Here is a 22,886-nt window from a genome sequence, read left to right as displayed (position 1 = left end):
GCTGTTTGTTACTCATGGGGCTATCTCTCCAGCCCCAAGTTTACTTATTTTTATTTTATGTGTGTATTTGCCTGCATGTGCGTATGTACATCACATGCATGCCTGGTGCTCCTGAGGGCATTGGATCCCCAGGGCCTGAAGTTACAGACGGTTGGGTCCTCTGGAAGAACAATCAGTGCTCTTAACTGCTGAGTCATTTCTCCAGATCTTTACTATTTATTTAGATCTTTACTTAGGCCTATCTGGAAATAGCTTCTGAGTCCCAGGCTAATCCCACCTGACTGCTGATACAGCACCATAACTGCTTTACTTATGGAATACCTGCCATGCAGAGAAGCGACTGTTAGGCAGGATTGTGTGAGTATGGGCACCAAGTTGCACTTTTCTTGTGACTCAAACCTACTCTATTAGAAGCATGTCGATTATTCAACTATCCATTTTGAATTAAAAGGTGGTGCACTTGGGGGCTGGTGAGATGGTTCAGAGGTAGAGGTACCTGTAGCCAAGCCCGATGACCTGAGTTTCATCTGTGGAACCTACGTGGGAGACAGAACTGATTCTCTCAAGCTATCCTCTGACTTCTACATGTACACCCACACCTACAAAATAATAAACACACCGGGAGGACCGAGTGCAAGGAAATGACAAGGCTCAGTTATAATCGGAGCGGCCTCTACGGCATTACTACAGATGCACATGGGTAAAGAGGAGATGCTGGAAGCAGGGTGTCAGGTCTCAGAGTGCTATCGGCAGCTTCATGTTTCAAAGGGCACAACTAAACTTTTCAATGGCTTGTGTTTTTAAAGGCAATGTTATGTGTGCTTCTAGTTTATCGATAAAACATGGAGGAAGACCAGACAAAACAGAGCAAATGTTAAAGATCACCAAGAGCTGGGGAGAAATAACAGGTTTCCTCTATTTCATATTTTATTTTTATTATTAAATATGTTTAAGTTATTTTCATTTTATTTCATGTGTGAGTGTTTTGCCTGTCTGTGCACTACATGTATACCGGTTCCCACGGAATCCAGATGAGGGCACTGGATCCCTTATATTCTGGACAGTTATGCATTGTCATATGGTGCTGGGAATCAAATCTTGGTCCTCTGGAAGAACAGCCAATGCTCTAACCACTGAACATCTCTCAATGTTTCATATTATAGAGAGAGAAGAAAAAGCTAAAAGCTCAATCACATACAAACATTCCGTTAAATAGGTATCATATGCTGACTTTGTATCAGGTACCAAAGCTTGGTCTTTTCAAACTGGCTGTCTTTGAGAAGGTTCTATTGCTTTGGTTGCCTATATAAGCTACATACTAGTGAATGACATAAAGACTACCTTACCCTTTCTGTGATGAGTAAGTCTGCTTGTAGAAATGAAGGGTTTTAGGAAGAAAAAATAAGAGAAAAGAAAAAACTAGAGGTAAATATGGGGGCATGTGCTTTTAATCCCAGAACTATAGTAACTGAGGCAGGAGGATTTTGAGTCTGAGGTCAGTCTAGGTTATATAAGTGAGGTAGCCAGGCAGCAAGTAAAAGTGGGGTGGAGGTGGGGGATGGGACATGAGAGATGGAGAGGAGAGGGGAAAGGCAGGAGGGTTGTGTGTGTATGTGTGTGTGACGGGGGACGAGGGAGAGAGAAAAAGAGAGGAGGGAGGGGGAGAGAGAGAGAGAGAGGACGAGCAAGCACGTGTGAGAGAGAACAACTATCTGACCACGGCAGAAGAGCTGGCTCAGTGGTTAAGAGCACTGGCTGCTCTTTCAGAGGACCTGGGTTCAATTCCCAGCATCCAATGCCCTTTTCTGGTCTCCCCAGGCACAGACATACATGAAGGCAAAACACTCATACACAAAGAGTGAAATGAAAACAAAACAAAACAAAAAACCCACAAAAACAAACAAACAAACAAAAACCCCCAAACTGAACTGATGAAAGAGTTTGTGGAAACAGGGTACACATGTATTGTGTATTATCCTTGAGCTTGGGATCTTCCAGCCTCTGAGTACTAAGATTACAAAGATGCATCACTACATCTACCCTAGACAGAAATTCTAATAATTCCCTTCTGTACAGGCAAAATGAACAAACCTAACCCCCACGGTAAGGACAGGAACTTCCTTTCCCTAGCATCACTAGAATGCCCCTGCACTTGGCTTATTTCCTCATGTCTAACTATGGGAATGTTTTATTCTGCAGGAAGAGCTTATCTGCTGTCAGTGTCTGAACAGCCTTTTCATGTAGACATATTTACATATAAAAGTAAAAAGATAAACGTCATTAAAACCAGAAGAAACACAGCTTGCTAATAAATTATTCCTTTAAAAATATTTTAATCTAGTTTGAGTGCTGTTTCCCAGGCTGTGAAGCCGAAGGGAAAGAAAGCATTCGCTGAGCTGCTAACAGTGTAGCTAGCAGGAACACTTTAACAGAAATTAAAAAGAATGTGAACCATTTAGCAGATCTCAGATTAATATTAAAAATACAGGTTCCTTTTCTTCATACAAAATTACTTCCATTAAATGTGTCTATGACCTTACCACCACTATTAATTGTATGTGTAGGGTGTTCTGCCTGCATGTATGTCATGCACCACATGAATGCCTGGGTGCCTGCAGAGGCTGGAGAGGTGTCAGATCTCCTGACCTGGAGATATAGATGGTTATAAGCCATGTGGGGGCAATGAGTCAAACCCGAGTCTTTAGAAGAGCAGCCAATCTCTTAATCACCGAGCTATCTCTCTGGCCCTAACATTTTATTATTGTGTGTGCACACACGCTTGCACACATGAGGGTCTTGGTGTGTGTGTGTGTGTAACGGTCAGAAGACAACTTTCAGGAGGGGGGTTCTCTCCTTCTGAAGTGGGTTCAGGGATCATCAGGCATGTGCATGAATGCCTTTATAGAGTGAGCCATTTCAGTGGCCCTTAAATGTATCTTAAATTTCAAGTACTGAGGTGGATGTTGGAAAGACATAGCTGCATTAATGAAGACTTGTTTTCTGAGTGTCAACATAAACTGTCATTAGAAGAGTGGATGTGAACGTAATCATGCTTCTCCTCACTAATACTATGTTAACGAAGTAGGGTATGCTTAAGGATCAGCAGAAACACATACATACCACAGGCTGCTTTGTGATGTCCACTAAGTCCTTAAGATTATAGTATTGATGTTTCTCAAAGGCTGAAAACAGCATGTCTAGGACGTGTTGTTTGTCTGCCCGAGCTCGCTTTCCGTCTTCCTTCTTCTTCCTTTCATATTCAATCTATAGGCAAACACAGAAGAAAGGTATCAATGTAACAGAACCATTTGGAAACAGGCATTTCAGTCCTAGTCATCTGAGAACTACATTGAAAGTTTCAAGGTATCAGGCCTCCGGCAGGGATTCAAAGTCAGGGTCTTGTTGCCCCAGGACTCTCAGTACCTTTCAGGCTCTAGGACAGTTACAACACCGCTCTAAACCATTTTCAGTCTCCCTTGACGCTTTATTTCCCCACAAGGAGGTTTTCTTCCTGGTTAGCCTGGACTAGCCAGAAACTAACTTGCAGTTCCTTTGTTTTTGACTAATCAAAATACAGTAAGATGATTTCATGGCTCTCAGAGTTGGCGGGCGGGCACAGGCTCATTACAGGGCAGGTATTCTAGCACCAGGGAAGGGAAGCACTAGGAAGAAAGGATTCTTCCCTCTGACCCCAGCTGTGCTTTACTTCTACACACTGAGGTGTGACAACAAGAAAGGTAATACCCTCAGCACCGACACCAGCAGACCATTTTTCTGAATCTTCCTTTATCTGCTATCAGCTGTCCTTATTCAAATAAAACCAAGACACTAGGACCATCGTTATGTACCCCACTGTGTTGTACATCTTCACACACACCAGCACTGGACGCAGCTCTCGCCCCTCATCAAACAAGCATCTCTCTGCAGCAGATGGAGACCATTACAAAAAACGACAAATGGTCAAAAGCAGAGAACAACTGACCTTGGGGTGCTCACTGCCAACAGATCTATCTACAATATAACTCAGGGAACATACTGGAAGAGGGAGTAGAAAGAGTATTAAAAGCCAGAGGACCAGACTATCTGTGGTGAGACAGTATTTTCTGTACCAGACAGAGAAGCTGCACCCATAGGATCGCAACACTATGGTCACCTAAATAGGACCCGAATAATGACACCAGTTGACATGCAACTTGAACGGGGAAATCTCAGAAAGTCCCACCCCTAAATGAAAAGCCACAAGTAACTGGTGACTGCTGAGAGGAGAATCAAGTCTTCTCCAGGGATGAGCCCCTAACTGGTTACTGTATACACATGAAAAAAAAGTATATATGAGCAACGCTAAATGAACCAGCAGATTATTTGTAAGTATGTATGAATATGTATGTATGTATGTATATATAATATGCATGTACGCTCGCGTGCGTGCGCGCGCGTGCGTGCGCGCGCGCGCGCGCACACACACACACACACACGTAGTTTTATGTCAACTTGACATAAGAGTTATCTGAAAGGGAACTTCAATTGAGAAAATGTATCTGTAAGATCTGGCTATAAGGCAATTAGTTATTGATGGGAGAGGTCGTGGTCCTGTGTTCTACAAGGAAGCAGACTGAGCAAATCATGAGGAGCAAGCCAGTAAGCAGTACCCTTCCATGGCCTCTGCATCAGCTCCTACCTCCAGGTTCCTGCCCTGCTTGAGTTCCTGCCCTGACTTCCTTCAATGATGGGCTGCAATATAGAAATGTTAAGCCAAATAAACCCTTTCTTCCACAACTACTTTGGTCATGGTGTTTCATAGTGGCAATAGTGACCCTAAGACAACATGTACTACTGATGATGATGAAAACTATAGAGATAATACATGAAAGCAGGAGAGCTTGAAGGTAGAGAAAGGGGAGCAGTGAGAGAGGGAGCAGGATATGATAGCAGGGGCTTGAAAATGATCAAAATGTATTATAGACAAGTATGAAATATAATGAAATCCAGTATTTTGTACAATTGTGTGAATGTCAATAAAGTTAAAAAGTAGTTCTCTCCCATTGTTATTATCCCAGTACTAATCATTTGCAGAAAATCATCTTTGCATTAAAAATAATCTGTTGGGAAGATAGTTCAGTTAGTAAAAGCTGAGTTCCATTCTAAGAATGCAGGTAAAAAGCAAGGCATACTGGTAAGTACTTGTAATCCTAGTGCTGGGGAGGCAGAGATAGACATCTTCCAGATACCTGAGGTTCTGGAAGAGTTCTGAGCCACTGAGAAACCTCGTCTCAAAAGAAGAGGAAAAAGAAGAAAAAAAAGCTTTTATGTGCTTGCATGTGTGTACACACACACACACACACACACACACAGAATATCCAGCTTTATTTATTTATTTAGGCCAGTTGGTTAAGCTTAGCTTCTTCTTCACCACAAGGCAGAGTAATGTGCTGCTGAAAGGCCAGTCAGGAAGCTCCCTGGGTAACTAAAGCTCTGGTGGGCTGGAAGAGGCCAGCAGAGAGGAGACCCTGCATACTGAGATTACTGTAGTAATCTGGCTCTAGCTGGGGACCAGCTTCAGAACAGCCCAAGCACTCAGAGATAACAACTCTGAGTCACTTAAGCTTATACTCTATATTTTAAATGCAGTGGTAGGACATCACTGAACTTCCTAGGACAAGATCGTAACAGAGGAAAAATCTCCAATGCATGCTGTAGAATAAAGCCCAAGCCAGTTTCAAGATTCTCTCAGTGAGGCAGGCCTATTAGTGCAGGCCTGTGATTCCAGCTACTTTGGAGGCTGAGAAAAGACCAAAAGTTCAAGGCTGCATGGGCTACAGAGGGAATTCAAGGCTACCCCAGGCAACTTGGCAAGACTATCTCAAATTAGAAAACAAAACAAAAGGCCAGGGATAGAGATCAGTGGTAGAATGCTTGCCTAAGTAGCAAAAAAAAAAAAAAAAAAAAAAAAAAAAAGCATCCAAAAATGGAGGAGAGGTATCTTGAAAATAACATAAAATAGCATACCTATGTGCAGCTATAAAAGATTTAGAAGATTTCTCTGGGTTCCAAAGATGGAATTAAGAGAATGATCATCCTGGGGAATCAAGAAAGCATGAGTGACCAGAACCAAACCCACGAAACCAAGTATCACAACATGCTACCCTCCCAGCTTTAATTTATGCTGGAAGAATATAGGAGGGCTTGAGCTCAGGAACGGGAGGAGTGATGGATGGCATATTAGCAAGGTCTTCTTTGTTTGAAATGACTGAAGAAACTGGCTGGTCAGTAGGAAAATGATATCGTAATCTTACCAGTAAAGCAGGATGGCTCACTTAGAGAAGGCACACATTCTACTCTGCAATGGTGAGACATTTATGTGTTTTGTTTTTTTTCCAACCCCCAAATCTAGAGCCAGTAAGGCTTGACTCAAAGGTAAGATTTTTAGAATAAATTACAAACAAGCTCAAATTATAATTAGTAAATGTTAATTAGTAAGAAAACAACCAAATACTACCTAGATTAACAAGATTCCTGGTTGGTATGTTCTCACCCCAAATACAGTGACTGCTGCACAGGTTCTGGTGTTTTCCTTCTTTAACCGAAGAGAAAACGCACACAGGGCAGGGTGGTGCACTCACCCCAGCAAGAGATCAAGGTCATCCTCAGCGACAGAGGATTAAGGCTAGCCATGGACTACATGCCTAAAGCAAAATAAAAAACCCCAACCACCAAACCAAGTGTAACCTGAAAACCCAGGTGTCTAAAACAGCAACGATGAAAATGGAGCTATCAGTCCTCATTAGAGAGCTTTTCCGTATTGGAACATACACTTAGTGTTCTTAGAGTCCATACTATCGATAACTTATAGAAAAAAACTGCTTTAAAATAAATTGGTTAAATTTGCCTTGGCAATGTCTAAGACAGGTTCATAATCTAAATTCTCATCTGTGGTATCATCAGCCAAGTAGGCCCAGTGTTCACATCCTCTTAAAAGAGACTTAGATGCATCAAGCTATTAGTACCTAATGCTGTTGTTTTCCCTTTATGTACACAGGTGTTCTCTATGCATGTATGTCTGTGCATCAAGTGTGTGCCTGGTACCCATAAAGGCCAGAAGAGGGCAATGGATCCCCTGGGACTGGAGTTCTAGGGGGTTATGAGCCCACCACAGGGGTGCTGGGAATCAAATCCAAGTCCTCTGGAAGAGCAGCCAGTGCTCTGAAGTGCTAAGCCATCTAAAACCTAATGTTGTACTTAGGACAAAGCTAAGGCCTTGAAGTAACTGTTGTTTTTTTTATACTACATAGTATAAAAACGGTGCCCCTCGTACTGTACTCAACTGAACACTACAAACGAGGCCATACAAATAAACTCTGAACACAATGAACCACTGTACCCAGAAGATTATTTTGAGCCAGTGTTGCTTCTTTCCCCGTTGGGTATTTCGCTTCTCACTGATGCCCACTGGAACTGCAAGGGAACGATATGTAGAGCCAGCAGCCAGCCAGCCAGCTCATCAGCAGCCAGGGCAATGTATAAATTACTAAGATGTTACTGGCACAGAAGTAATTGTTATGTCATGTGAATTCTACTTACTGGTATTTCACCCGCCTCCACTGACCACATCACTGTGGAACCAACTGTTAGAGAGAAATGTTAACTCAGAAAGCACTTTAAGCTAAGTCTCCAGTTATGTTTTATATTCCCCAAACTTATCAGATGAAATTAATTTTATTTTCTCAAGAGAACAAATTATTCAAGATTAAAACATAACTGCATGTTGAAAATTGACTGTGGATGTGATATAGACATGCTCAATCGTTATTGCTGAAACCTTAATCACTGACTAAAATTATAAATGCCGCCCACTACCAATTAAAATATTATAATTCAGATGTCTGTAAATTCTAGACTGTTGTTTGCAGAAATACTCTGATTGCTTTGTCAAGGCAGTCTTTGTGAGGCTTTTATTCCAACTTCTGAAGTGACTGTGACAGCCTTGACTATCATGGCTTTGTATTTTAAATCTTTGTGAAAGATTACTTCCCTCTCCCTCAGTCAATGCTTCCATTTCTGATTAGTATGTCATTATCTCTTAGGAGGTAGTAATTCTTCAGAGCAGGTCAATCCTTGGTAAGCAAATTCAAAAGGACAAGGCATGTAGTATTCTTAGGCACCTAACTTTGAAAAGCTCAAAGTTCAACAACCTTAGTTCTTGAGACCAGCAGCTGGCTGTCTCACGGAAGGGAAAGGACTACGCATAAACATAAAACGCCTGCCTAGTTCCTGGGAGGAGGCTGTCACCGGAAGGTTTTATGTAACAACTCTATTATTTCCCTCAGTGCTTTCCAGTTAGCTTATCCTAGCTCCTCTAGCACCAAAAGCTAGACACAGAGTCCTTTATTAAACTCAGAACAAGAGGGCAGGGATGGTAACAAAGGTGAGAAGACACATCTTCAGTTAGAAGACCGTCTCCTGGTGCCTTTAGAACCCCATTCCCTTCTCAACAGATGGCAGACAACTATAAAAAGTTCCTGTCTTCGGATTGGTAGCTGCAAACCAAAATAACCCAGGAGCTTAAAACACAATCCACATTCGATGAACTGAGTTAATTTCTGGAGGCATTTCCCCTCTTTAGGAAAGATCCTTCTGGGTGATTCTAGCATATGAGTCACACTAAGAACCACCACAGAGACAGCAGAGGACAGTTCTTTATGAGACCACAGAGTACCTGTGAGAGTCACAGGGGCGGATGATGACAAGTCCACCAGACAGTGGCATCGTTACTTTGACTCCGAGATGGAGAGTTGGCAGGAATCTTACATATTAGCTAATTTTGATCAAGTGTATTTTTCAACAGGGTTTCATATAGTCTAAGCTGGCTTCAAACTTGCTCCAGCTGAGGCTAACCTTTGAACTTCAGATCCTTTTGCTTTCATCAAGCATGCTGGGATTACAAGCATATACAACCATGATCAATTGTATGCAGTGCTGGGGTTCAAATTCAGGGCTTCCTGTTTGCCAGACAAACACCTTACCAAAGGATGGATATATATATATATATATATATATATTTATATATATAGCCCCTAATTATACTTCTTTATTTTTATTTATTTTTTTTTTAAGATTTATTTATTATGTGTACAATGTTCTGCCTACATGTATGTCTGCAGGCCAGAAGAGGGCACCAGATCTCATTACAGATGGTTGTGAGCCACCATGTGGGTGCTGGGAATTGAACTCAGGACCTCTGGAAGAGCAGTCAGTGCTCTTAACCTCTGAACCATCTCTCCAGCCCTATTTCTTTATTTTTAAGACAGGGTCTCACTATGTAGCCCTGGCTGGCCTGGAACTCACTATGTAGAACAGGTTGGACTGGAACTCAGAGACCCATCTGCCTCAAGAGTGAGTGCTAGGATTAAAAGTGTGTGACACCACACCTGGCCTGATTATACTTTTTGATTAACATCTCTACAAGCAAAAAATTTAAAGAACGAATCACTCAGGTATATCTTAATAATATATAATATATTATCATCCTATATTAATATATGGATATTATGAGTTGTACACACAATTAAAATAGATTAAATAAAATCATGAATTATTCTAAAAAAAGAGGAACTGAATTCCAAAATCTGGGGCTTGTTGGCCAGCTAGTCTAGCTGAATCAGTGACCTGCAGGTTCAGTCTAGAGACCCTCAAAAAAGTAACGGACATAATAATGCGCTAGGATACTCAAGAAGACAATTTACATCTCTATCATACATTGTCCTAGCCATATACTTCAATAGAAAGGTTTAAGAACACTGGCAGTCCTCACTTTGCATACGAATGAAGGACCATAAAAATGCCTGTGACACCTGAAATGAAACAAAGCAATCTTAATAATCAACAAGGACAACCACCACTGTTCCAGAACCCTTAAGATTTTCAAATAATGACACAGAGTTGTACATATTTCTGTATGATATTTGAAAATCTGTCAGCACATTAAAACTGGTATGGTAAACCATACAGATACAGAAAACAAATAAAATTAGTAAATTTATGTTTATAAAGTCTGTTGTGATTAGAAACATTGAGAATAAAGTGGTATTATCTATCTGTAAGACCCGATCAGAACAATTTGGACAGTGGCTCCCTTCCACATGTAGCTCCAGATAAAGAGCAAGCACCTTTCTATGCTTAGCACAGGTCACAGGAAGCTGCATGACTGCGAAGGTCCAGAGCTTAAGGATCTGTGACACTGATGAAGCCCCACAGAAGACTTACATTGTACTGATGGTTAGCGACAGGCTTGTAATTGGTCGTTACAACTTTGTCTAGCTGCTGTGACAGCCTTACAGGTTTGGAAGACTCTTCTATTTGCAATCTGAAAAACAGAAGGCATTGTTAATATACTGCTTAGTAGAGTGGATCCTGTAGAGTTATGAAATTACTAATAACATGTAAGCAAGTAAGCTCAGAATATCACAGTAGCTTTACCATAATACTTAGAAACACAGAAAAACGACAATGTAAAAACTAGCCCCATAAGCTAAACATACAAGTTATGTCACTACAGTCCTGAAAGTAGTTCTGAAACTATGTTGCATGGGTAAACCAAACTCTTCAAGCAAAACAAATTGTCTTTATTGTCTAAAATTCATCGTGATTAATCCAAAGCTTCCACTATCCTGACAAGAAATAAAGATGCGTTAAAAAAAAAAAAAAACAACAGAAACCTGCCTTCAGAAAAACAACCATAAACACACAATTCCATGTATGCCATGAGGACACTACCCTATAAATGCAGTGACTTTGGGATTTTTATTGAGTCCTCATTTATATATGAAATCTGCTTCTTAATCCATTTGGTTTATAAGCACAGTAAATCCAAAAATCTGTTTTAAGAGGGGAAAAGTACAGCTCACAAAAGTGACTATTTTTAAAGACACAAAGGTATCATTCATTGTACCTTTAGACTTTTCATCAGCAGGGTATCAGAATACAAAATGTAACATACTTTAGAAAATTGCCTACCATATCTGGCTAATTTATAATTGAAGAATAAGCATGAAATAAAAGTATTTTTGGAAAAATACCTGGGCTTATCCCTTCTGAATCTCACTGAGACCCACTCAAGAATGGAATGCAGTGAAGCCTTTAAGGAATTAATGGATGCAATGGAGAACCGAGAACCAGGCTAGAAAACAGCTTGGCTACTGTTGTAGGTTGTTTATTTTTACTTTTATTTTTTAAATTTTTTAATTTTTATTTATTTATTTTATTTTTTATTTTTTTCTGGAGCTGAGGACCGAACCCAGGGTCTTCAAGCACTCTACCACTGAGCTAAATCCCCAACCCCTATGTCTTCAAGCACTCTACCACTGAGCTAAATCCCCAACCCCTATTTTTTTTATTTTTGTGTATGCCTGTTTCTCTCTCTCCCCCCCCCCCCCCCCGTGTGTCACATGTATGTGGGGGCTCAAGGAGACCAAATGACGGTGTTGGATTGCATGGGACTGGGGTTTTAGGTGGTTGTGAGCAGTACAATATGGGTATTGGGAGCTGAACTCAGATGCTCTGGAAGAGCAGTATGTACTTGTGACTGCTGCACCTTTTGTCCAGCCTCAGTTATTAATTTTTTTTTAAATGTGGAAGTACATGAAAGATGGGAAGAGATCAAAATTATACATTTTAAGATTTTTTTCATTGAGTCTTCTCAAATCTCTACAATAAACACCTATGACTTGTATAATGAGAAGATAAATTAAAAGAAAACACCCCCATTTGGTTAGAGGTAAGGGATATAACGAAAAGGCTGAACCTAGACACTAACCAAATGTTGTAGTCAGTTAACAGCAGTCCTGGGGACAGGGCAGGTGGCATTCAGTCAGCTAACAGTGATAGGGAGGAAAGGTGACTACAAAATGTACGAGGGTTAGCTGGTACAGAGCTGCTCAGGGTCCTAGGGAAGGCAAAAAGGATACAGCGACACTTCTAAGTGAAGCAGTCTTGAAGGGATTTGGGGAGACCCTCAGGAGGGGAGGGGAGGGAGGAGAGTGATGGAGACAGACAAGACATGTTCACCAAGTGTAGGAACTAGGCATCGGTAGCTCCTTGGCACAATAAAGCGGCAGTCTGTTGTGTTGTGACTGGGCCCTCCCTGCCCGCAGGCACTCCGCTCACCTCTCCATGTGGAAATCCTTACGCTGCCAATCAGATGACCTCCCTTGCTTCAAGCACCTCCCTCTATGATTCTTCTGGAGACATCAAGGAGGAGGCAGCACCAGCCCCTTCTTTCCAAATCAATCACTCCCATTACCCCACATCTGAAGTCCTGAGTTCCAGTGTGTTTAGGCAAGCGCTCTTTACAAATGGCAGCTTAGTCTCGCCATACCTGTACCCTGGATTTATCTGTAGCCTCTGCACTCTGATTCATGTTCACGAGGCACACTTTCCTTTCAATTCTAAAAGTCAATTTCATCATCAGAGTTGTGTCACATTTATTATCAAGGCATCAAATATTTTAAATAAAGGAACACATTGTTGTTTTCTTTTAAATAAAGAGCTCATACAAAAATTTAACCTTTCTATTATACATTAAAAAAAGTCAATTCTCACAGTTTTGTTTTAATTAAAAGAGGACATCCTATGACTCAAAATTCAAAAGGTTAATCTATGGACTGAAAATACAACACATTTCAGAAGAACTTAATCTTAAAATATTTTCATTAACCATGAATAGTTTAAAATAGCTTAGCAGGCTTTTTTATTTAACACTAAATAATTCATTTAACATTATCTCATGATGTGCCAGGACAATTTGCAACTCTATTTTATTACTAACAATGCTCTAAATTAAACACTGCTGGCTTTACCACACTTTCAACATCAAAACAAGGATTATCTGGGTTTTTCAATACAATGTAATTTGAAAATATTCAGTTCATAAAGCAGAGTAGCCAACTACAGACAGAAGTGCTAGGTTGAATGAGGAGAAAGCTAAATGCTTCTGTGTCCTGACTATATCTAAGATTAAGTCTTATCTTTTTCAGAACACTAAAAAGTACAGTGTTATTTCCAAGAAACTGTAATAAGGAATATAATATTCTTCATTTTGTTTGTTTTCTCACCAGGCAAACCTGCCTGGCCTCAAACTCACATAGATCCACTTGATTTTGCCTCTCAAGAGCAGGGATTCAAGGTGTGTACCATCATGCTTGGCATAAGAAATATGGTATTATTGATCACCTTTGTTTTATAAACCACTTAACAGATATTTGGCATGAATTCCTAATACCACTATAGGACAACTGATTCAGAAAAATCTGCACATTAAAAGGTTAGGAGAAACTGTAGGTTTTTAATATTCTCTACTCACAAAGAAAAGTGTTTGAAAACATGTTTATAATGCTATGGTAGTTTTGAATCACACTTGTTTGTCACAGTATATGACTTTTATGTAGTCAAACTTTTAATTTTAAATTTATAACTATGTATGTGTGTCTGTGTGTGGGTAGAGGCCAGAAAAGGGTGTCGGGTCCCCTGGAGCTGATGTTATAGGCAAGTCTAGGCTGCCTCAAGTGGATACTGGGAAATGACCTCTGGTCTTTTGGAAGAGTAGTATGTTCTGTTAAAAGTGGAGCAATCTCGGGGCTGGAGAGATGGCTCAGAGGTTAAGAGCACTGACTGCTCTTCCAGAGGTCCTGAGTTCAATTCCCAGCAACCACATGGTGGCTCACAACCATCTGTAATGAGATCTGGTGCCCTCTTCTGGCGGGCAGTCATACATGCTGTATTCATAATAAATAAATAAATCTTAAAAAAAAAAAAAAAAAAAGTGGAGCAATCTCTCCAGCCTAGAAAATCAGAAATTTAAAGCAAAGCAGTAAACAAAAATGTGCTTTAAAAACCGTGCTCTAGGGGCTGGAGAGATGGCTTAGCACATACTGAGCACACAGAGTGCATACTCTGCTTGCAGAGAACCCAACTTTGCTTACTAGCGTCCATAGGCAGTTAATAACCACCTGTACTGCCGACTCTAGTGAATCTGAAACTTTCCTCTGGCCTCCACTGACACCTGTACTAACATGTACACATAAAGATACTTACACCTAATTCAAAACAAAAATCCAAATAACAACAACAAAACCTGTTTCTTTGACTGCTATTCACACAACAGTGTTATCATTCCAGTTCTTGGCCATTGTGGTAGTCTGAATGAAAATGGCCCCCATAGGCTTATAGGGAGTGGCACTATTAGGAGGTGTGGCCTTGCTGGAGTAGATGTGGCCTTGAGGTTTTAGATGCTTAATATGTCTCTCTTCCTTCCTGCTGCCCCAGGATTCAGATGTAGAACTCTGAGACCCTGTCCAGCACCATGTATGCATGTGCTCCACCATGCTTCCCTCCACGATGAAAAGGGACTAAACCTCTGAACTGTAAGCCAGTCCCCAATTAAATGTTTTCCTTTACAAGTGCTGCCATGGTCATAGTGTCTCTTCTCAGCAATAGAACACTGACTAAGACAGCCACCAAGGCCTAGCTCCCTGCGTTCAACAACTCACTTACATGTATGCTGAAATGGAAAAATCAATTTAGTTACAGTTTTGGCCAAAGCCAGAAGAGAGAAATCTGTCTGTTTTGCCTGGTATCTGAGTCTTATGAAAGTAGGCAGTCCTTTGTAAAGCTTGTCATTTGAAGAATAACATGAATTGGAATCAGATACAGCTGTAGCACAAAAGATAAATAAATGCTGCAATGGTGTTTACATTATGAATTGCAGGGCCCTGCGAGGTAAATGGTGAACCAAAAAGAGAATGTGCTCCCCGCCAGGGACTGACAGTCCTCCACTCCAGCTGACTCTAAGGAATGTAGTGATGGTGTTTTCAGGTCTAAGTGTCAAAAAAACAAAACAAAACAAAACAACAACAACCAAAACAAAAACAAAACCCTTAAGATATCACTTAGCAAATGTTGCCAAACTAGTTCAGTTGAAAACCAACCAACCAACCAAACAAACAAACAAAACCCACCCATCTTACCCAAAACCAACAAAACAAAACAAAAAAAACCTTGAGCCTGGGTGGTGGTGGCGCATGCCTGTAATCCCAGCACTCAGGAGGCAGAGGCAGGTGGATCTCTGTGAGTTCAAGGCCAGCTTGGTCTACAGAGCTAGTCCAGGACAGACTCCAAAGCTACAGAGAGAAACCCTGTCTCAAAAAAACAAAAAAACAAAACAACAACAAAAAAAACAAAAACAAAACAACAACAACAAAAAACCCCCCAAAATTAAAAAAAAAAAAGCCTTGAAAATAACAACCCCAAACAGAAATAACCTCACATATACTATCTATACCAAGCTATTAATTCCAAAGGAACAGTAATTCCTTCCACACAATTCTGCCATGGAGAATCCAGGACCTGGCTGAAGGATTCATCTAGATTGTTCTTAGGGGAGTACATTACAGCTGTAGTCAGGCTAGGGAAAACAAACAAAACAAAAATCAAACTTCACTCTATAGAACACAGAAATGTGATCATTTTTGGATTCTAAAACCAGCAACTTATCACATGATTCAATCATTAGCTCCTTCTTAATGCAAAAAACGAGACCAAAAGGAGTTCTGCATAAAAATAAAGTAACTCAAGTCTCCAGATCCAGGGCAACCTAGACTGTCGATGACCACAGAGGCACACACTGCAGTTGTAGATACTAGACAGGGAGGTAAGGTAGGGATGTTTGAGTCCAGGGGTTTGAGGAGAGTCTATGTAACAAAATAAGACTCCATCTCAAAATACAACCAATCAGGATTCCTTGTGCAGAACTAATCATCCATATCACAATCAATTATAAATAAACTGAGATGGTTTTCAAGTTTGATAAACACACTATCTCCATTTTAAATATTCACAGCTTTTAAAGAAAATATCATATCCCAAATGGATCTATTATATCAGCTAGCCAGGTGTTGAGGAGGGGCCCAGAATCATTTGGAAATGATGAATCACATTGGACTTTGTTTTCTCTAGATTTCTGTTCGAAACAACATCCACCCACAGTTTTCAGTACAGGCAGAGTAAGGTGAAATAAATGACATTTAGCGTAATAAAGACTTTCTAAATGTCTTTAAAAGAACTACTGCCTAGCTTCTGTTTTTACCTGAAATAGTACAACACAGTCAGTCACTTAACTAATTCTTACTTCTCCAGGGAGAATATACAAGAGTAGGCAATAGTCTCTATTTACCTATTAGTTAAACAGTAGAAATCTCCACTAAACACTCCAAAATACAAATACCTTAACTCACTGTCTCAACATTTCACCATCTTCCATGATCCCGTGTCCCCCCCCCCCCCCCCCCCCCCCCCCCCCCCCCGCACTTTTTTTTTTTTTTTTTAATTTCTTTGTTTTTCAAGGCAGGGCTTCTCTGTGTAGCCCTGGCTGTCCTGGAACTCATTTTTTTGTTTTGGTTTTTTTTTTGGTTTTTCGAGACAGGGTTTCTCTGTGTAGCTTTGCGCCTTTCCTGGATCTCACTCTGTAGACCAGGCTGGCCTCGAACTCACAGAGATCCGCCTGCCTCTGCCTCCCAAGTCCTGGGATCCAAGGCATGAACTACCATGCCTGGTTATGATTTCCTTTTCTTTTCTAACTGAATCTTCTTTAGCATCAAGGTATGTTCAGTGGACAGGATTCCTCTAAGCAGGGTACCCAGCACCCTGGCTGCAAGCAGTAAGAACATCTGCTCAGCTGGGGAGGGGTCAAGGAGAAGGTGTCACACTTTGGGAGCAACCGGGTATCTCATCTTCACACTGACTCAAGATTTTGTTCAAGTAATAGAAATTTGGTAGCTTTCAACTTATCCATTGCAGTACTTATTTTCTTAGTTCAGGCCAGGCATAATTTCCCATACACTTAAAGATGAGTACACCTGCAAACATCACATCACATCACATCACACACACACACACACACACACACACACACACACACACACACACACACACACACACAGAGTAAATTTCTGGCACAAACGATCTTCTTAAAAACAATGTACATCAGAGTACAAAAGTGAACCACACCACATGGAAGGGCTAGCACACACACACCCGGGCTTCCAGTTTCAGTTCAGCATGGGTGTAATGGCGGTTAAATTAGTCAGTTTTCCTAAGATCTTGGTACCAAAGAAAAATGCTATCAAGGAAAATGAAATAGAGGGTTGAAGAGATGGCTCAGTGGTTAAGAGGGATTATGGGTCTCCCAAAGGATCCATCTTCAGTTCCCAGCAACCACAGTAGGTGGCTCACAACCACTGGGAACCCTAGTTCCAGGGGATTCAAAGCTCTCTGACCTTTGAGGGTACCTGTGGGCACACATGCACACATATGGTAACACATAAACTCACACACGCACACATAAATAATGAAATAATTGTAAAGCCCTTAACGAGGTCTGAGGACACACAGTTCAGTAGTGCTTGAGAACCTAGGCTCAGCCTCAGGAATGAGGGTGGGGAAAAACAGAAAAAGGAGTAAGAGGGGGAGGGGAGGAGTGGGGGAGGAAAAGAAAAGAAGGGGAGGGAGAGCAAGAGGAGGAGGGAAGGGAACAGGAGGAGAAGAATGTTGGCATACTATTAGTATACTTTATTGTACTTGTTGCTACTGAAGGACCCATATTGCACCAATATGTATAGGAATTACCTCAAGAAGCACATATCTTTTAATTATTACTTGGTTTATACACTAGATTTTAGAAATACGACTTAGGAAACCTGTGTTCATTTATTATTATTTTAATGGTGGTGTTTCGTTACATTAGATTAAAAATGTCCATCAGGGACTAGAGAGAAGGCTCAGAAGTTAAGAGCATTGGCTACTCTTCCAGAGGTCCTGAGTTAATTCCCAGCAACCACATGGTAGCTCACAACCATCTATAATGAGATGATGCCATCTTCTGGCATGCAGACATATATGCAGATATACAACTGTATACATAATAAATCTTTAATAATCATTACAATTTACATTTGCACCAAAAGACATAAAATTTGATAGCTGACGGTATAGAGTAACCATACATAATTTTTTTTAAAATACCACTTTTTTAACTGTTATTTCACTTTTTTTTTAAAGCTTTTTTAGACACTTAGTTTCACTTGAGTCCAGGCTGGTAATCCTATATCAGCCCCATCAATGTTGGGATTACAGGCATATACAACCATGACTGGCTCACTGGAGTCTGGATATATTTGATATACTTTAAACATCCAATCCTTTGGGACACTCAAGTCAAGTCTCATATGATTTTCAACCAGTAGTGACTAGAATGTGTCTGAATTTAATGAAAGTAAACATATATATTTGAGTGGAAGATCCTGAAACATACAGATTACTTTGACCAACAATTAGTCTAAAACATTTCCCCCATATTAAAACATGATCCATGAAGACTACATAATTTTCTTCATAGAGCTAGAAACTGCATGGGTCCAACTAAATAATATTTTTCATGCTAATAGTAGAAGCAGGAAAGCACTGTAGAAATGGTTCATCCTGTTTGTGCTAAATGCAAAGTTTTCTGCAGCAACAAGATACAGACAGTAAAAATTACAATATAGCTACACGGAGCCATGAGGCAAGCCACGAAGTGATGAGCAATAGCCTGCTTTTCTGAGTTGCTGGCATAGTGACCTGGGTCACTTATGCAGAACTTTGCAAATGCTGCTTTGGTATACAACTGTGTATGTGACCAACATGAGTGTTCAGTTGGAACCTCCAGCTCACCCCTACATAATCCAGAAAGCCCACTCCTATCTTTCCAAACCCATACCACTCTGAGAATCTCCCAACAAAGCGGAGACATCAAAAAGCTTAGTTCTGCATTCCTGGCAGCCATTGCAGCTTCCTCCCCTCAAGCTGCTAGCTGCTTGCCCAAGTCCCCCCACCCCCACCCCCCCCAGAGTGCTCAGCTTTTGACCAAACTGGGGCACAAACCCAGCTTGTGGTAGACACATCATCACCTCCTTGCCTATAACCATATAATCTCCCTGCTTTAGTTTGGGCATGTGGCTTCTCCAGCCTTGATCTCTAGGACTGGAGAACCGGTTCCGGAGTTGCTTTGCTCAAATAAACCTGTTATTGTAAGTTTTCAGTTTGGCTTGATCTGGCTTACTGTGTCAATGGAGAAACCTATTATGGGGTGGGGGGCAGAAAACTGATTAATGAGGTTGGCTGACTCAGGAAAATCAACTCAGGTTGATTTCCAGGAGGAAAGTAGGAAGGTAAAAGCTCTTGCAACTTTTGCCAAATTAGTCACCTTGCAACATTTTTATACCAAGTTCCTTTCTCTAGATCCCTCTACAACTGACTCAAGGCTTTCATGCTGTCTGAAGGCAAGGGCAAAGTCCGTGTCCATAGAACAGGATACAGTTCTAGTAACAACCACAGCTAAAACCCTGGATTCCTGGTACAATCTACCCAATAACCAAGTTAGGCAGGAACAAATGAAAAGATACAAAGTACAAGAACACACGTGACTGAACAGTCTAAAACGTGCCTATTTTTTCTCTTTTTATTTAAAGCCATGAAGGAAATCAGTAAGGGTCAAAATGAGAATATTAAAAGAATGTGGACTTTTATGGAAATAATTCATATGAACTGTGTGGCTTAAAAGTATAGAGAATGTTTAAAAGAGCAATTTATATATGAAAGGAGCACGAAGGTTTAAATAAAATGAGCCTTTGGAGATTTCACAGCAGATGGCACACTGATATTCTTTATGTCATTTAAGATAGACTAGACTCTTCAAATTATAAATGCTACCATGAATAACATACTATCTTCTCTCCCCAAAAATGTCTATTAGAGAACGTGTGTTTTCTGAAGGACATATTTGCACTACATGTAATCTGAAGGCATCACATTTACATAGTGGAAACAGACTCAGGAGAAGTGTGGGCTTAATTAAGCAGGCTACCAGGTATGCCGGCACAAAGCCTGTAATCCCAGCACTTCAGAGACAGAGGCAGTTGGACCTCTTTGGGTTCCAGGCCAACTAGGGCCGTATAGCAAGACTGAGAAGTGTAAGAAAGGACGTAAAATGAGATTCAAAGAGGCTGATCTAACACAAATGTGACAGCAGGGAGATGGAAAACATTACTGTAGCTAGAGTTTTTCTGGTCCTGCCTGGCCCACGGTCAGGACAAATCTCTCTCACCCGCCAGTCCCGCAGTTGCTCAAACTCAACCAAGTAAACACACAGAGACTTATATTATTTACAAACTGTATGGCCGTGGCAGGCTTCTTGCTAACTGTTCTTATATCTTAAATTAACCCATTTCTATTAACCTATAAGTTGCCACGTGGCTCGTGGCTTACTGGTATCTTAACATCTGCTTCTCATCATGGTGGCTGCCAGCGTCTCTTTGACTCAGTCTTCTTGTTCCCAGAATTCTCCTCTCTGCTAGTCCCGCCTATACTTCCTGCCTGGCTACTGGCCAATCAGTATTTTATTTATCAATCAATCATAGCAATACATTCACAGCACAGAGAACATCCCACAACACATTACTGTGATGAGAAGTATCTTCAGTTTTCATCTTTTATTATATTAAAAACTGAAGGCTTGGGGGCTGAAGAGATGGCTCAGTGGTTAAGAGCACTTGATGCTCTTGCATAGGACCAAGATTCAATTCTGAGCACCCATAGGGTGGCTCAGAAACATCTACTGACTCCATTTCCAGGGGGTCTGATGCCTTCTTCTGGTCTACATGGGCACACACATACATATATGCAGGCAAAATACTCATACACATAAAATAAAACAAAAAAACCTGAAGGCTTTTTGTGTGTGCCCAGGCAAAGGACTGAGAATTCAAGGCTAACTTGGATCATATAGTGAGTGTGAACACTGCCTGGGCTATAGAATGAGACTTTGTCTCAAAAAAACAAAACAAAGACACCGAAAGGCTTATAACCAGAATTATTTGAAGTTTTTAAAGTTAAATACCTAGGCTATTAAGCAACCTCAATTTGTAACACCTAATTTCTCTGACTCTTAAAAATGTTAAGGCTAGAGATCAAATAAGGTGTTTACAATGAGAGAAGTACTATTTCTCTAGGTAGCTACACAAGTCTGAATCATTTTTCTAAATTAAAATTTCTACACTCTTTGACTATGTGATGCGTACCAACACAATACAGCAGTAGAATCAAACAACTTCTCTTCAGTAAATTAAAAAGTACCATCTACAAAATTCCAGTTGCCTATAAGTGGAAATCAGAATTGTTGGCTGTGCATCATGTCAAACTGCAGGAAGTTACCCAGGTGTATACTAACCAAGGGCTGTTGCTATGGTGACTAAGCAAATATAGCAAGAGGCTAATTCATTAGTGACTCCATGAAAATATAAATGCTGGAGTAGATGGGAAATATCTGGCAGTGTATAGCCACTAATGTGGGCTGAGATTCATAAAGAGTTTTTGAAAAGAAAATGCAAATTTTAGCATGCTGTCTAAAAAATTAAAAGAGATTTTCGTGCTAACTAAAGACTAATCAAGCCAGGAAGAAAAAAATTAGAGAAGGAGGTAGCTTTCAAGGGAGAGAGCTCTATTTAGGACCAGCTGCTGAGGCACTGATATTGATATTACATGGGGAAAACCTCCAAGATTGCCAAACAGGACTGCGAATAGGCAAAGGGCCCCCACAGCCTTCAGCCATATGGTCTCTGGCTCTCTCTTCATTGAGGGGATACATAGGAGGGTAAAAGGAGGCTTTGTGCACATGTTTTTCTTATTAGAAGAAAGTAAACTTTAAACAGTAAAAATAAAAGCTGGAGATAAACACCTGAGAAACAGTTTCAAAAGGCAAATGCTAGATTTGGATTTGACCTGAAGCAGTTAAATTTCCATGCCAAATAATTCGTCCCATACAAAAGTTGCAAACTAAGAAAATCCAAAAGGCTTTTTGCCATTTCTTATGATTTTATATTGTCATTCTTCACGGACTCCTTCTAAGTAACAAAAGCTGCTATTTCATTCAATGTTATATTGTGATCTTTTGATGCTGTAACACTACAAAATTCTAGCTCTAAGTGAAGCATTGTCTTAATTACATGGAATGTATCGCTAAGAACTACAGCACCTCATACCAGACAGACACATTACTAGGACTTGCTTTAGTTAGATTTCCCCCAAAACCACCGGAACTATGGAGACTGGCAATAAACAAAATTTACTGACTTGCACAAATATAAGGCAATGTTATTCTTGGTTTTGTTTGTTTGTTTGTTTTTCAAGACAGGGTTTCTCTGTGTAGTTTTGGTGCCTGTCCTGGATCTTGCTCTGCAGACCAGGCTGGTACAGAGCTCCGCCTGGCTTTGCCTCCCAAATGCTGGGATTAAAGGCGTGCGCTGCCACCGGCACCACCCGGCATTTTTGTCTCATCTTTGGTAAAGTGTGTCAGCTTATAAGTTCCTTTAGGTTATTTTAGTTCTTTGATTTATCCTTCTAAATTTCTTTGTTAGGTCTTGTAAACCCTATGCTACTTATCCCAGACTGGCGCACACTGCCCCGTTAGAAATTCTCCTCTCATCCTCCCACCTCTCACTTTTCCAGAACAGGACCTCATCAACCATCCGCATTTCCCAATACATACACTGGAGCTGCCTCTCTCCCACACTCCAGCACTCGAACCACAATGCATTCTATCTATCAATACTCCGCAATTTCTCTGAAATATGTATTCGTGCTTCCTTCTTACCAGTCACGCTCCTCTTCTAATAAAAGCCCCTTTGCAAACTAACTCCACACATCTACCATCTCCCAACAGACTGTCACAGGCCAGTCCAGAGAGCCAAACAAGACCATGGAGGAGAGCTGCAATAGGAAGTGAACACACCCACAGAGAAGGTGGA

The 22,886-nt window shown here is 40.7% G+C and overlaps 1 protein-coding gene across 2 annotated transcripts in view; it reads right to left on the bottom strand.

The window, feature by feature from the left end:
- Gtf2f2 (general transcription factor IIF subunit 2) overlaps positions 1-22,886 on the bottom strand; it is a 134,719-nt gene that overhangs the window by 11,230 nt on the left and 100,603 nt on the right. For both annotated transcript variants that reach the window (XM_052732717.1, XM_052732718.1), the window contains exons 6-7: positions 10,261-10,360; positions 3,121-3,264 (exon numbers count right to left, since the gene is read on the bottom strand). In XM_052732717.1, coding sequence (XP_052588677.1) covers positions 3,121-3,264; positions 10,261-10,360 — 244 coding nt within the window. The remainder of the gene's footprint in view (positions 1-3,120; positions 3,265-10,260; positions 10,361-22,886) is intronic.

The sequence above is a fragment of the Peromyscus californicus genome, unplaced genomic scaffold (genome assembly GCF_007827085.1).
Source record: "Peromyscus californicus insignis strain IS unplaced genomic scaffold, ASM782708v3 Scaffold_12__1_contigs__length_115047231, whole genome shotgun sequence".
Taxonomy (NCBI): Eukaryota; Metazoa; Chordata; class Mammalia; order Rodentia; family Cricetidae; genus Peromyscus; species Peromyscus californicus.
The sequence above is the reverse complement of the archived record's forward strand: the minus strand, read 5'-3'. Positions and strand labels throughout refer to the sequence as shown.